Source organism: Gorilla gorilla, chromosome 22, assembly GCF_029281585.2.
Source record: "Gorilla gorilla gorilla isolate KB3781 chromosome 22, NHGRI_mGorGor1-v2.1_pri, whole genome shotgun sequence".
Classification (NCBI taxonomy): domain Eukaryota; kingdom Metazoa; phylum Chordata; class Mammalia; order Primates; family Hominidae; genus Gorilla; species Gorilla gorilla.
In genome coordinates this window covers 8,263,198-8,279,433 of record NC_073246.2, presented here as the reverse complement: position 1 = coordinate 8,279,433, position 16,236 = coordinate 8,263,198, and the positions used below count along the sequence as shown (strand labels likewise).

The following is a 16,236-nucleotide window of genomic DNA, read 5'->3' as shown; positions in this document are numbered from 1 at the left end:
GCTTTTACATTTTTTCCCACTTTTTGAAGTATTTAACTCTTCTGTAATATGCAGTGTTTTCTTATTAACTTTAAAGTTGTGTTAAGCAAACATGTTTAAATTAATATTTCAATTTCAAAAACCCTAATTTGAAACAATAAATTTTATCATTGTATACATTATGAGCTTTTAAGAATAACCAAAAAAATGGGCGTGGATGTTTTATGTGGAAGTTATGTGTATCCCTTTTCTGCTTTTGGCTAAGGACAGATAACTTAGAATTAGCTTTATGGTGCATTCATCTATCTGATTATTTCAGTTAATATCATCTTAATATAATACAGGTTACTTGAGAAGAAAAACTGTTAACCCAGTATTGGAGAGAAGCCAGGTAGGATACTAACCTTGATATAGGATTTCATGTGAGAAAGAAAAAGGAAAATATTTTCTATTAAAAGTTGAGTTTTTATCTAAAATTCTCTTAATTTTCTAAAAAAACTTAATTTTTCTAAAAATATGTTGAAGAATTATATATAAAATTCACTTTGCTATATATAGAGCAAGTGAATAATAGGTACACGTTTCTGGGAATACCCAAAACATTAGAAACTATATACCAAAATCACATCAGGAAACAAATAATAGCGCCCCAGACATTCCATTCAAGCCTTCTGTTGGTTACTATTCCTAACTCCCCAGAGACATGCACTATCATCTAGTAACAACGTAGGTGAGTCTTGCCTATGTTTGTACTTTGCGTAATTGGCTTTGTACTTCGTATAATTGAGCTACTAAGTACTGTTTTCTGTCATCTTTCACGTATATATTTGTGAGATAAATCCAAATTGTTCCTTCCAGTCGTTTATTTTTCTCATTGATATATAGTATTCTGTTGTTAAGAGTACTATAATTTATTTATTTTACCATTGGGCATTTTGAGGACTTTCAATTTGAGGTCATTATGAATTGTGTTGTGTGAACACTGCAGTACATTTCTTTTGGTTGACACTGAGAGTATTTTATGGATTCTAACCCCAAAGTGGTTACTTTCTTTTCTTACTTTCTTTTTTATTTTTTTGAGACAAAGTCCAGCTCTGTCACCCAGGCTGGAGTGCAGTGGCGCAATCTTGGCTCACTGCAACCTCCACCTCCTGGGTTCAAGCGATTCTCCTGCCTCGGCCTCTCGAGTAGCTAGGATTACAGGTGTGCACCACCACGCCTGGCTAATTTTTGTATTTTTTTTTTTTTTTTTTTTGGTAGAAATGGGGTTTCGCCATGTTGGCCAGGTTGGTCTCGAACTCCTGGTCTCAAGTGATCTGCCTGCCTTGGCCTCCCAAAGTGCTGGGATTACATGCACGAGCCACCGTGCCTGGTTATATGTTATTTTCTTACAACCTAAATAAAAACCATTATGTAAACCAGACAAAATACTCAGTACATTTCTGTAGTCGATGAATTTGTCTTTATTACTTGTATATAAATAATTATGAACTCCTTGAGTTCAGTTCCTTTTTCATTTCCTGACTCTATGGACTTGAACAAGGAAATTTAACCTCTCTGCTTCATTTGTAAAATGAAAAATAGTGATATCTACCTAAAGTGGTGGTGGTTAGATGGGAATAAATTAATTTCTTTTTTTGTTTTTGTTTTTGAGATGGAGTCTCACTCTGTTGCCCAGGCTAGAGTGCAGTGGCATGATCTCAGCTCACTGCAACCTCTACCTTCTGGGTTCAACTGATTCTCCTGCCTCAGCCTTCCAAGTAGCTGGGATTACAGGCGCCTGCCACCAGGCCCAGCTAATTTTTGTATTTTTAATAGAAACGGGGTCTCACCATGTTGGCCAGGGTGGTCTAAAACTCCTGACCTCAGGTGATCCACCCACCTCTGCCTTCCAAAGTGTTGGGATTACATGCGTGAGCCACTGTGCCTGGCATAGATGGGAATAAAGTAATTCTTATAAAGTACTTGGCTTAGCTGCTGGCAAATAATAATGCTTACTGATTCTTGCATATTACCCATAGTTTATTGGCTAACTTTATGTCTTCCTTAAATTATGAAATTCTGTAAAGTATCTTTGTCTATTTTAAAATTATACTCATTTTTATAACTTACATGCTTTATTTGTATATATCCAGGATACCAGATATTTGTAATTCATATTGGAGGTTATTTTTTGTCATTTGATTTTTTTTTTCTGTAATGTGTGTTCTCACCACATAGAAGTTTTTAAATTTTTATGTAGTCAGATTTATTCATGTTTTTATTTATGGTTATGTTGAAGATTATAGCTATTAGGGACCTATTTCTTCAGGGTTTATAATTTATGTATGTTGTTACAAATAGAGAAATTACTTTTCTTTGACCCAATAGGTAGAGGGCACTTTTGTGGACTCAGAAAGCTTGGCTCTCCTATTTTATTTTAGGAAAATGTCTGAGATTCTGCCTCCTCATTTTCAAGCTAGAGTTTAAAATATTTACATTTTTACTTCATAGTGTTAAGACGTTGTGTAATGTAAGTATAATGTGTAAAAAAAAAAATCTTAAAAATCTAATAGTGATTTGGCAGAGACCAAAGCATGGAGGGCCTTGAAATGCTGCTCTATTTGTTATCTATTATTATAAAGCAATTACCATAAACTTAGTATCTTAAAACAGCACCCATTTACTTAGGTCAGAACTCAGGGCAGGCTCAACTGTGCTCTCTGTTTAAGGTCTCACAAGATTCAAATCAAGGTGTTACCTGGGTGGAGGCTCCAGGGGTGAATCCTCTTCTGGTGCACTCAGGTGTGGGAGGAATTCAGTTCTATGCAGTGGTAGGGCTGAGCTCGCCATTTTCTTTTTCTTTTTTTTTTTTTTTTTTTTTTGAGACAGAGTCTTGCTCTGTCGCACAGGCTGGAGTGCAGTGGTGCAGTCTTGGCTCACTGCAACCTCTGCCTCCTGGGTTCAAGTGATTCTTGTGCCTCAGCCTCCCAAGTGGCCGGGATTACAGGCGTGCACCACCACGCCGGCTAATTTTTTTCTTTTTTTTTTGTATTTTTAGTAGAAACGGGGTTTTACTGTGTTAGCCAGGATGGTCTCGATCTCATGACCTCGTGATCCGCCTGCCTTGGCCTCCCAAAGTGCTGGGATTACAGGCATGAGCCACCACACCCTGCTGAGCTCACCATTTTCTTACTGCCTATTGGCCTGGGTCACTCTCAGTTCCTAGAGGCCACTCTTTGGTTTTTGCTCCTGGCTCTTTTTATCTTCAAAGATAGCAACAGTGTATTGAAATGTTCCCTTGCTATGAATTTCCCTTTTGCTACTAGCTGGAGAAAACTCTGCTTTCAAAGAGGTTATTTGATTAGATTAGGCAAATCTCCCTTTTGATTAATTGAAAGGCAGTTGATTGGTGGCTTTAATCACATCTGCAGAATTCCTTTGCCATATAATATATTAATGGCATTATCCTTGCCATGATATTTCATCATATTTACAGCCTCTGTATTAGGGTAGGAAATTTGGTGGGGTTGGTGGTATGTGGGCATTTTAGAATACTGCCTACCACACATTCTGTATTGAGGGGTTTGCGTGTGATTCAGAATATATTTGTATTCCTTTAGAAAGATTGCTGTGGCAGCAGGGAGGAGGATGTGGCAGAAAGGAAAGATACTGGCAGGAGAAAAATCCCACTCTTAGCAGTCTCCATTTTGATTTTGTAATGTCGTTTGATGTTATTTTTTTAGCAGATGTTTCAATCAGAAATGTGTGTTTAATAGTATGCCAACTAGAATGATTAGCCTGGACCAGAACAAGAGTCATGAGTCAGTCATTGAACTGTTCATTACTTCAGGTCAATTCATATACAGAATAATTTCATAGATTAGGTTTTATTTCAGTCAGCTTTATTTCACTTTCTAAAGTGAACAGTTGTTTAAACCTCGGATCTCATTAACAGCATTTTAATAAACACAGTATTAGGGTGGGTTTACTTCCCTAGATTGCGAATCTCATGGATTATATGTTGATTCTTATTGGCTTAAGTTTTGAATCGGGCATTATTTATTGTAATTCTTTAGTCTTACAGTTTTGCATGTTTGAAGCTATATTTTTTTCCTCTGAATACCACATTTGCCACGTCTCAGAGATTTTTTTGATGTTTCTTAATCATTTAAAAATAATACATGATTTTTCTTCTTGATTGAAACTCTGCCGTTATATAGAAAGGACTTTTAAATTTTGCCAGTGGATAGATTTGGAAGTTTATCCTTATGTTGAGAATTTCTAATTTTTATTGTATTAGGTCTAGGGACGCATCTGCTTTTACTGGATATAACCTAGGAAATACCTGCTTTTTAAAATATGTGGACATTTCTTTATGACCATACAAGTGATTTTTTTTTTGAAAATTCTATGTACATTTGAATAGAATGCTTTCTCTATTTTTGGAATTCAGAGATCTGTGTGTATTTTATGTGTCTGTTTGAATCAAACCCGATCATTGTTATTATTTATTTCATATCTACTTAATATCCTGATTTGAGAGCTATGTTAAAGTCTAATCTATGCATGTTATTTCTACTCAGCTTTACTTTCTACATGTGACATATATTTATTAGGTGTATAAATTTTAATGACTATGGCTTCTTTTGGAATTTACACTGTAACATAAAACTTACGTTATTATGAATTATTATCTTTGACTTGTTCACTGCTTTTTAGTTTAAATTCTGTTTCTTTGAAATTATTGCTGTACCTGCATTTTTTGGATAGCGTTTGTGTTTTTTCCCCTCAAGTCTGTTTTTGAATTGTGTATGTCACTGTGCATTGTGCATATGTATGAGTATATATATATATATATAGCCGCTCCTGTGTTGCTGTAAAGAAATACCTGTCGCTGGGTAATTGATAACAAAAAGAGGTTTAATTGGCTCATGATTCTGCAGACAGTACAGGAAGTGTGGTGCTGGCATCTGCTTCTGGTGAGGGCTTCAATAAGTTTGAAATCATTTAGCCGGGTGCGGTAGCAGGTGCCTGTAATCCCAGCTACTCGGGAGACTGAGGCAGGAGAATCGCTTGAACCTGGGGGGCGGAGGTTGCAGTGAGCCGAGATCGGGCCATTGCACTCCAGCCTGGGCAACAGAGTGAAACTCTGTCTCAAAAAGAAAAAAAATAATAAATAATAAATTTTAAAAAAAAGTTTGAAATAATGGTGGAAGGAGAAGGGGGAGCAGGCATCTCACATAGCAAGAACAGGAGCAAAGGAGATGGGTGGAGATGCCATACACTTTTGAACAACCAGGTCTTGTGAGAACTCACTCGTTATCGCAAGGACAGCACCAAGCCATGAGGGATTTGCCCCCATTACCCAAACACCTCCCATAAGGCCCCACCTCCAACATCGGGGATTACATTTCAACATGAAATTTTGGCGGGGACAAATATCCAAAGTATTTCATTCATTTTATATTATATACATGTACACGCACACACATGCATAAATGAAGTCTGTAGTATAGTTACATGTAAAATATGTGTATGTGTTAAGTAGTATATTTTGCATATTTTGAAAGTTGCTGCCTTTTACTAGAGAATTTAACCTGTTTACATTTGTTATCCATGGACTTGAATGTTAGCTTAACAGACATTAAAATTTTGGTTTTAAATAATTTTTTATAGACCTAGGAAAATAATGATTTTTTGGGGGTTTCTTTTTAATTCAGTATTGGTAATGAGAACTGATGCCCGATTCTTCTTTTTTTGTAATGATCTGTTTTCTTTTTTATGTAGCTCCAAGAATTTTCCTTTTATCCTTGTTATTTCAAACTTTCTGGGAAGTTTTTACCTGAAGCTGCCATTCAGGGAGTTTAAGGAGGCATTGTTACAGATCAAGAGTGAGTATTTTTGTAGGGATATAGAAATAAGTGGAACAGTGATAATGACTCTTTGGGTTTTAGGTCCCTCATCTGTTGAATGAGGATTATGCTTAATTAAATGTTAGCTTTTATTATTAGATATATACATAACTTTTCCTTTAGAATTTTGGTGATTATAATCCCTCCTATTTTCTCCCTTTTTGGTACTCATGTAAAACAGACGTTGCACCTTCTGGATCAGATTTTCATGTCATTCTACCTCTTTCTCTTGCTTTCCATCTTTGTTCTTTATTACTGCATCCTGGGAGAATCCTAGTTGCCTAACACTGAAAACAGATTGGTGAAGATTAAAAACAAATTTGGAGCATGGGGAGCCTTACAATACTTATTTATTAGAGCATGTAGCCTAAAACCATTGCTATAGTTGGTACAGAATACATACTGGATAATTAATTAAATGAACTGTGGAATATTTAACTTCTTGGTATTTTTTTATGATACAACTTTAATCTCAGAAATTTTGTTCATTCTGTTGTGTTTTATAGATACATTTTGACAGATTATTTCAATCTATTAAATAAAAGTTTTCAAAATTCTTCAGACTCATTCTTAAAATTGGTAATATGAGTTCTCACTGAGTTTTTGTTGTTGTTATTGTGTTCTTGGATTAATATGGGAAAATATTATTATAACATGTTACTTTTTTTCCTTTTCTTACTCCCTGTCTTTTTAATGATGAATAGAAGTAAAAAGAAAAAATGCTGCCTAGGAATTTTCATTATTGATTCAAATAAACCATTTAGTTGATAAACCATTTAAGGGCTTTTTTTTTTAAATTTTTATAGACAGGTTCTCACTTTTGTTGCCCAGGCTAGAGTGCAGTAGTGTGATCACAGCTCACTGCAGCCTCAACCTCCTGGGCTCAAGCAATTTTCCCACCCCGGGCTCATGAGTAGCTGGGACTATAGGTGCATGCCACCATGCCTACCTAATTATTGTATTTTTTGTAGAGATGGAGTTTCACCATGTTGCCCAAGCTGGTTTCGAACTCCTGAGCTCAAATGATCCACCTGCCTCAGCCTCCGAAAGTGCTGGTGTTAAAAGCGTGAGCCACCATGCCCGGCCAAGAGCTGTTTACTTTATCCCTCCTCCCCAAATGTTAATTTGCTTTGTAATTGTTACTTATGTATTATATATTACTTATTATATTATTAATATTTTAACTTGCTTGATTTCTTTTATGTGTAGTGTATAAGAGTGTTGACATTTGAGAAGTTCCCTGTAGAAATCTATTCTTTGATATTGTCTATGATTTTACAAGTACTTTTTATTTGGTGTAGGAAAATACATTCCAGACTGTGTATATATAGTAAACATTTTCTTTTAATGCCGAGTGCTCTTCATTAGCTATTTAATTGTAACATATTGGTTTGAGGCGTTCCCCTAAATGTAGTGTTTTATTTTCCTTCTTTTATTCGCTGATATCTTTATATGATATTGTAAATTAGTATGTTAGATATATTCCAGTACTTTTCATAATAGTTTAGCTAATATAATATTTTTCTTTGCAGATATGATTAAGAGAACATATTGGTGTTTCTAAAATGAGAAAGACATTGAGAAGCTGGTCAATTTAAATTATTTTCTGTTATTATATACTTACCTCTCATTATATTTTATCTGCCAAGATTATTTTTAGTGCAAAAGGCTTCTGCAAAACTTGCCATATGGTATCAAAATAAGCGATTTTAGATTTTAACAATTTAGCAGAAATTAGTTATGTTAATGAGTTGTTATAAACATTTTTCAACAAATTGTACTTTTTCTTTCGACATTTACGTGACCTTTCTGTTTGGACAATTAGACTACCAAGGTGTTGTATTTGCAGTTAATTCTGGGTTCTGTTAATGCACTAAACATATTTAGATACCTTGGGAGTTACAATATAAAAATTTACCTGTTTTGTAAAAGCTGGTTATTACACTTTATCAATGAAGACAAATATTTATTTTTTTCTGTGTTTCTAATGCATTAATACCCTTGAGTGCCAAAATAGCACTGAAATGTTATTCTGTATACTTATAAATATTATATAAAATTAAAGTGTCACAACAGTAATTAGTGTTTATGAGTTATTTAGAAGCTTCTCCTGCTTCAGCCTCCTGAGTAGCTGGGACTACAGGTGCCCACCACCACGTCCGGCTAATTTTTTGTATTTTCAGTAGAGATGGAGTTTCACTGTGTCAGCCAGGATGGTCTCGATCTCCTGACCTCGTGATCCACCCGCCTTGGCCTTCCAAAGTGCCGGGATTACAGGTGTGAGCCACCAGGCCGGCCAAAGTTTTGTATCTCTTTCTTTTCTTCTTTCTGATTCAGCCCTCAGGAGTCATTTAGCTTTGTTACGTTGATTCAATGCAGTAGACTGATGACAGTGATGAAGAGTTTGATAGTATGCGAGATACAGATTTACACATAAAACATTGAAAACAATTATAATTTTAACTACTGTAGTCCCTGGTTAATTAGCAGAATATAAAGTCAGTGTAGTAACATGTGAAGATATCCACAGTAATGTTAGCAGGCTCCAACTGTCTCTGCTACGTGAGGCTCCAGTTATCTCAGCAAAGCTGTTTATGAGCCACACTCACAAACAAGATCACCAAAAGTTAAGTCTTTTTGGTATATGTATAGGAACACCTATCTATTAGGGCCTGTTTGAAGCAGCATTTTTGGTGCTTTGGATACAAAGATAGTATGGTGCCTCAATGGAAGGATCTTGGATTAGGATGAGAAAAAGGTAAACTGATCATGTAATGGCATAAGCAAGTAGGTACCATGTAACGGTGTAAACAAAAATTTATGTTAGATAGTCATTTCCCACAGAGAGATTTAATACTGTATAGTACAGGTCCCATCCGACTCTCTTCAAAGAAAATGCTGCTCAAAATGGGCTTGGGAGAATGAGGAAGAGATTGTGAATCATTCTAAGGGAAAACTGAATAAGTAAATGCAACATTTTACATAATTTCTTCTGACTTCTTATGTGTTCACTTGCCCTAGACTGCCCCTCTTCTTTGGGGCTTATTTCTGTGCGTTTTACCACTTGCAAGATAATGGAGGCAGGTTGAAATGGGAAAGATACCAGATGACTATTTTTTTCCCCCACATTTCCATCTTTTGTTAAGAAATTTGAAGTTGATTGCTACACTGAAGTATGTAGTTTTGTTTTTTTTTTGTGAGTCTTTAACCATTTGTGTCCCTGTTAACTTATAATTGATGAGTTTATTTTGTATTTATTTTTAGGCAGGGTAAAAAATAGTAATATGACTCATAAATAATATATGTTCCTATTACTAGTTTTGGTGGGATTTAAAAACTTTATAATAATCCTCAATATAGAAACCTGCCCCTTTAACCATATTACTATTTGCTTTAAAAAAAAAATCTTTAGGTTTTGTTTCAAAAATGCTTCACAATTTATTTTTGAAAATATAAGGAATGAAATTCTAACTTTCTAATTTGAATGGAAGGATGAGTTCGTAGCACACGAGGCACTAAATTGAGTAATGTAGATTTTATTATTTTTAACGAATCTTTTGTTTAATATTTTGCAGGTTCAATTTGTTTACTTGTGATGTACAGAGAGTTTTTTATACCTTCCCAGCTTATATTTGAATATTCCTTTTCAAGGTTTTATAAAGAGATTTCTCTCCTTTACCCCTTTCAGCGATGTGCATTTTGTAAGCACTTTGGGGCCACTATCAAATGCTGTGAAGAGAAATGTACCCAGATGTATCATTATCCTTGTGCTGCAGGAGCCGGCTCCTTTCAGGATTTCAATCACATCTTCCTGCTTTGTCCAGAACACATTGACCAAGCTCCTGAAAGATGTAAGTTTACTACGGATAGACTTTCAAACTTCAACCAATGTATTTACTGAAAATAACAAATGTTGTAAATTCCCTGAGTGTTATTCTACTTGTATTAAAAGGTAATAATACATAATCTTTAAAATCTGAGGGATTGTTGCCAGAGATTGCTGGGGAGGGAAATGTTATCAACGGTTTCATTGAAATTAAATCCAAAAAGTTATTTCCTCAGAAAAATCAAATAAAGTTTGCATGTTTTTTATTCTTAAAACATTTTAAAAACCACTGTAGAAAGATGTAAATAGGGACTGTGCAGTATTTCTGACATATACTATAAAATTATTAAAAAGCCAATCAGTATTCAACATCTTTTACACTAAAAAGCCATCCAGTTGAAGAATTAGAAGACAGTTCACTCAGGTGTTATTTCAGGATTTACATTAATAGGAACACCAAATACTTCTGAAATTCTTGGAAATTGTGTATCCCTGATAGGTGTGATAGAAATCTCTGCTGGCACATTTTCATGATTCATCTATCTTAGTCATCTGTAATCTGCAGTTGTGCTGTTTTTCTTTCTTTTCCAAATAGTATTTTATAATTCAATGAAAATGTTTAAATGCTTGAAATTTACATTATACAGGAAATTATAACTCTATTATTGTATCATTAAATAGAGATCTCTCCTTTTTCTTACTATGTGTTTTCCCGATGAGCATGTATATTTTGGGATCTTTTTTCTCCTAGTCTATTGAATTTCCAATCTTATTATGAAACCTCCATGATATTTTATTCAGTCTTTTTTATGTCACCTCTTAGTTACCTAATGTTAGCTTTTACCTGTTCCTTAGCAATGTTGATAAAAGCTTTTTTTCCTATCTTCTCCAGGTCCGTGAAACATAAGTATAGCTACCCCAGGCTTAAACTAATCTCAAATACGGTTAGTGTACATGATCATTACCCTTTATCTTTGTTGAGTACCCTAATTTCATTTTCCATTAAAATTATTTTGTGTCCACATATGTAATCATATCACCCTTAGTAACCTAGTGTACAGACAAATTATAGGTAAGGCAAACTAAAATTTTAAATTATATTTAAGCTAATAAGGGATTTAAAGTTTTAAAATGCTTTAGATTGTACACTCTTCAATCTGGAAGAGAAGAACTTTCATGCACAGCAACTGTTGTGGCTACTATTTATGTACTGAGTTACTTCAGCAAGTGCATAAACTGGCAGTTATCAGAGTGGATTATATTCTGGGTGGCATAATAAATATACTTTGTCATCTCAATAAAACAATTTTATGTGTATGTAAGAATCTGAATTTTATTCAGCCTTTTGTGTAGTCATGCTTTAGACCTCAGTAAACAACATGCAAACTTGTATAAGAATGTTGCTCTAATGTTAGAACATTCTTTTACTCAATGGCAGTGCTACTTTCTACTGAAAACTGTGTTCTAATAGTGTATACCTTCAGTTACATGTTAGCAATCATAAATCAGTTTGTAAAATAATAAACTAAATACTGAGGTGAGATAATTTGCTGTTGTTGATCATGTATATAATGAAAGGTTTATGGCAACATAAAGCTAAAAGATATACTAAAATTATGAGTACTCTGCCTTTTTCCAAAATAGACTTATGGAGACTCATAAAAATACATGAGCAATAGGATAAAACTAAAAATAAGTAAGGAAATTTGGCAATGGAAAATTTAGATAGGATAAATATGAAGATAATAGAGAGACCCCCCAAAAATATGTAATTCCAGACAAACCACAAATTTGGCCCCATACCTTTTCAACAGTCAATACAAAGAAGGACATATGAGCCCTTAATCTGATTCTTACTATTTATAACATCACTTGATATAATGGTATAATAATAAGACATCCCTTTATAGAATGCAATGAAAAATTGTCTTAAAGTAGCCAACTTGCAGTAGAAAAATACCAGTTTCATAGGGCTGTTTCTTATAGCAGCCTTCAAACTGAGTCAGTGGTATAAAATCAAGGCCTAAATGACTAAATTAGATTTCTTTGTTTTTTTATTTTTTTTGAGATGGAGTCTCGCTCTGTCACCCTGGCTGGAATGCAGTGGCATGGCCTTGGCTCACTGCAAACTCCACTTTCCGGGTTCAGGCGATTTCTCCTGCCTCAGCCTCCCAAGTAGGTGGGATTACAGGCACACACCATAACACCCGGCTAATTTTTTGTATTTTTAGTAGAGACGGGGTTTCGCTATGTTGGCTAGATTTGTCTCAGACTCCTGACCTCATGATCTGCCCGTCTCAGCCTCCCAAATTGCTGGGATACAGAGGTGTGAGCCATCGTGCCCGGCCTCCTTGGGGATCTTAAACAGTGCATTCTAACTACACAGCGTTCTGACCCATCTGTTAAGACGATCATAATCTTGGATTAAGTTCCAAGGATATAATTTAAAGAATATTGCAGATAGGATGTTTTGTCACCTTTTTAACATCTTTTATAAATATTTCTTCCTATCCTAATTGTGTGTCATGGCAGAAGTTACTTTTTATGCTTTTAAAATGATACTGTCTGAAATCATAGTGTTATTATGAGGGTTAAATGAAAACAATGAATGGAATTCACATAACATTGTGCCTTGTATATATTAATTGCTTTAAAAAGGGTAGTTATTTTACCTCCTATCTAAGGCTTAAGTTATGAGAATGATAATACATATTGAGTATATGTATTTTCTGTTGCTTCCTAAAGGGCAGAGCAGTAGCTGTGATAGTTGACTGAGTTAGGAGTAAGGTTGACATCTTTTTATAAAAGTTGAGAAATTTAACAAAATCATTCATCTCATTATAAAGAAATCCAATAAAGAGAGTATCTGTGAAGAAGGCCAAGATTTTCATCAGGAAACACTTTTAGGGTGCTCTGTCATAGGCAAATGGCTGGTCATTGTTGCAACATTATTTTCATGATGATACAAGGATACATTAACCTTGTCTGGAAATTTTACACTAAAAATCCATCTAGGAGATACAACCAGATATACTTCCTGAATAGGAAAAGTGAATGGTAAGAAGCCAATCATGCAAGATAAGAGGAAAGAACATTCCAGGGAAAGGGAACAGACCACTACACAGACCTTGAGGAGTGGACTTGGCATGATTCATGAACAGACAGCATGTCATTTTACTTGGAGCATAGTAGCCTACTAGGTGGGGGTAGTAGAGACATCATCAAGGTGAACAAAGGCTAGATCATGTAGGCTTGTAAGCAAGGGAAGGAGTTTGGGTTCTGTTCAGTCTGCAATGAGAAGTTTTTGCAAGGTTTAAACATGGAAATGCTACATATCTTAATTCACCCCCTGTTCCTCAATGTATTTACTCATCATTTAGCTTTAATTCCTTTTACTTCACTTAAGCTTTAACTCCAGCCTCTTTTCTTTGGTTATCTTTGTATTTCTTGGCATTAAGTCCTGCTGCTTTTCTTTTACCCTAAATTCTGTCAGTCTTCTGACCTTTCTTATCTACCTGCCAATGATATGGTCTAGCCTCTTTGGATGACATCCATGATTTATTTTTTCTTTCCAGAGATTCTCTTTTATAGACAAATCACTCAGCCCAGTGTCCTGCCAGTAATGAAAATTGGCAGATGGTAGGGTGTGATGGAAATTAGAAAACAATGCTGATTTGGTCCTTCTTCAATTTACACTATATGACAGCTATTTTGACTTTTCTTGCTGTTCACCAATGCTTTTATTCTTATGTGTTGTCTGGGCTTTCTTAAGCAATAGTTTCATCAAGTTTAAGGATCTGTGATAAGCTCTGTTCTAATTTAAGCTCAATCTTTTTGTCTTTTTTATTTATCTCTTCTCTTTTTACAGCTGTCTCTTAGGAAATGACCTTCTCTAAAGATGATCATTTTGTTTCCTCTCACTTTTCTCCTGCCATAAGAACCTTGCTCCCTTTACTCCATTTAGCTTCATTGTATGCCACTGTTGGCATTTCATGTCTACTTTTGTGTATACTCAAATACTCATCACTTTCATTGATCACTAGTAAAGTTTACTGAGGAGTCAATTTGATTAGTAGTCAAGAGCCTGATCTTAGAAGCCAAATAGACCTGGATTTTACTCCTCTCCCCTCTTAAATTATCTTTAGTTATAGCCTGTCTTTTTGCTTTTTCAACTGTTTAAAGAAAAATTTCTTAGTTGATTATTGCTTTAAACTTAATGTCTCTGGCTTACAGACATGTGTGTCTAAATATTCATATTTAATTTCTGTGATGACACCAAACCTATCCAGTAGTATCGATAATCTTCTTATACATGACCTCCATAAGGTTGTTTCAGTATTCCCACACATCTTCTCCCTGACTGGGAGGGTTGGAACCAACCTCATTTCTTTGTGTAGTGCTTTTAAAAATAATATTGTTTTCCACATAAGTCATATTAAGTGCTTTTGCACCAGATGTATTACATGGATGTTTTTCTTTGACTAATTTATTACCAATGATCCATAGTAATCAGATAAGACAGCAAGGTTGTCAGTAAAGAATTGGTGGAGATCATCGTAGTCTAAAAAGTGATTTTTGTGACAATGACAGTTGTCTTGTTGCAGAGTGAACTTTGTTGTATATAACAGTGCTGTGCAGTATAAATATAATGTGAGCAACATAAGTAATTTTTCTAGTGGGTATGTTAAAAATTTGAGGAAATGGAAACATTTGGGAACAATTGTAGTAAATTTTATTTAATTCAGTAATCCAAAATAGTAATATTTCAAATTTTGAGATACTTTTTCCCCATTAAGATTTTGGAATCTTAATGTGTGCATTTTATGCTTACTGCATACCTCGATTTGAACTAATTACATTTCACTTGTTCAGAAACCACATGTCTCTAGTAGCTACCATGGCAACTTGAAGTGTCAGGGGAGCAAACTCTAGAAAGTTTCACAGAAGCATTTTAGTGTTCCTAGGAGAGTATAATAGAAAAATGAATTGATTATCTGATAATTAGTTTCTGATAATTAGTTGAGTATTCCCCCAATTTTTAAAAGTTTTACGGTGAGCAAAAAGAGATCAATTTTTCAATGCACATATTTTGAAAGATAAATACTAGTACTCTCTTAATATTAAGAAACATAACATCCCAGTTATGTCTTTTCTATCAAAAATGAACCAATTTATGATGCTTCCATTGTTAGATTAATGATTTATTTTAAATGCCTATCACTTAAAGAGCCATTTAAAAGTGATTTTAGCAGTAAGTCCTTCACTTAAAATATGTTCAATAAGACTTGATTCATGTTAGGCAGTTGGGGATAAAAATTTAAAAAAGTTAAGGCCCCTGTCCTTCAAGGATTCACAGAGTTGTGCTGTAAATAAATGATTATGTAACAGAAGTTTCTTGTAAGCATATGGGTAAAAGTAATATTCAACAACTAAATGGGTATTTGGGTGTGGTAATAGGTATTCAGGAAATAATGTGCAGAGTTTTTTTTTGAGACAGGGTCTCACTCTGTCTCCCAGGCTGTAGTGCCATGGCACAAACTCTAGTCACTGCAGCCTCCATCTCCTGGGTTCAAGCGATTCTCCTGCCTCAGCCTCCTGAGTAGCTGGGACAGGCATGTGCCACCACACCCTGCTAATTTTGTATTTTTAGTAGAGATGGGGTTTCACCATGTTGGCCCGGCTGGTCTCGAACTCCTGACCTCAAGTTATCCATCTGCTTTGGCCTCCCAGAGTGCTGGGATTACAGGCGTGAGCCTCTGTTCCCAGCCATGAGCAGAGTTTTGAAAGCTGGGAGCATAGCAGAAAAACAAAATTTCAAGCAGAGGGAACAGAATGTGTAAAAGCACACAGACATGAATAGCATGTTATGTGAGGTGCATGGCAGACAACCCACCATGACCACGAAATAGTGAGTGGTTCTGAGATTCAGTTGGAAAGGGAGATAAGGACCTTTTTGCCTCATACTTGAAAATTCTGATTTTCTTTTAGGTGAAAAATGAGGTATTGGTGGAGTTTTAATTTATAAAGAGGTTAACAATTAGATTTACATTTCTGAAAGATTGTTCTGGATGTGTAGAAAATGATTTAGAGAGGATGTCAGAACCGTAAGTAGAGATGATTTGATGCAGAAGATACTGCAGTTAGCGAGACAGAGTATTAGGTAGGTGCAAAGGTAATTGCAGTCTTCGCCATTAAAAGTAATGCCAAAAACTGCAGTTACTTTTGCACCAACCTAATATGATAGACTAAACTATAAACATATAAGGAAGAATGATGTGTAGGAAGTTTAATACATAAGAATTGGGATCTGGCTGGATGTGTTGGGTCAGGGCTGAGTTCAGAGTCAACAATGATACTAAGGTTTCTGCCTTTATCTATTCTTGAGAAAAATGGATGATGTTTCGGGTTTTTAAAAAAGTTTCACTTTAGAGCAGTTGAGATTGAGTGTTTAGAACACCTGGCTATTGAGATCCAGTAAGACTTGAAGAATAAAGGTTTGGGGTTTATGAGAGAATTCTAGGGCCAATAATACAGATT

At 35.1% G+C, this 16,236-nt stretch overlaps 1 protein-coding gene across 1 annotated transcript in view; it reads left to right on the top strand.

The window, feature by feature from the left end:
* LOC129529382 (uncharacterized) overlaps window positions 1–16,236 on the top strand; it is a 51,716-nt gene that overhangs the window by 33,309 nt on the left and 2,171 nt on the right. Inside the window, exon 4 of the mRNA XM_055374061.2 lies at window positions 9,562–9,724. Within this exon, the coding sequence (XP_055230036.1) occupies window positions 9,562–9,724 (163 nt within the window). The remainder of the gene's footprint in view (window positions 1–9,561; window positions 9,725–16,236) is intronic.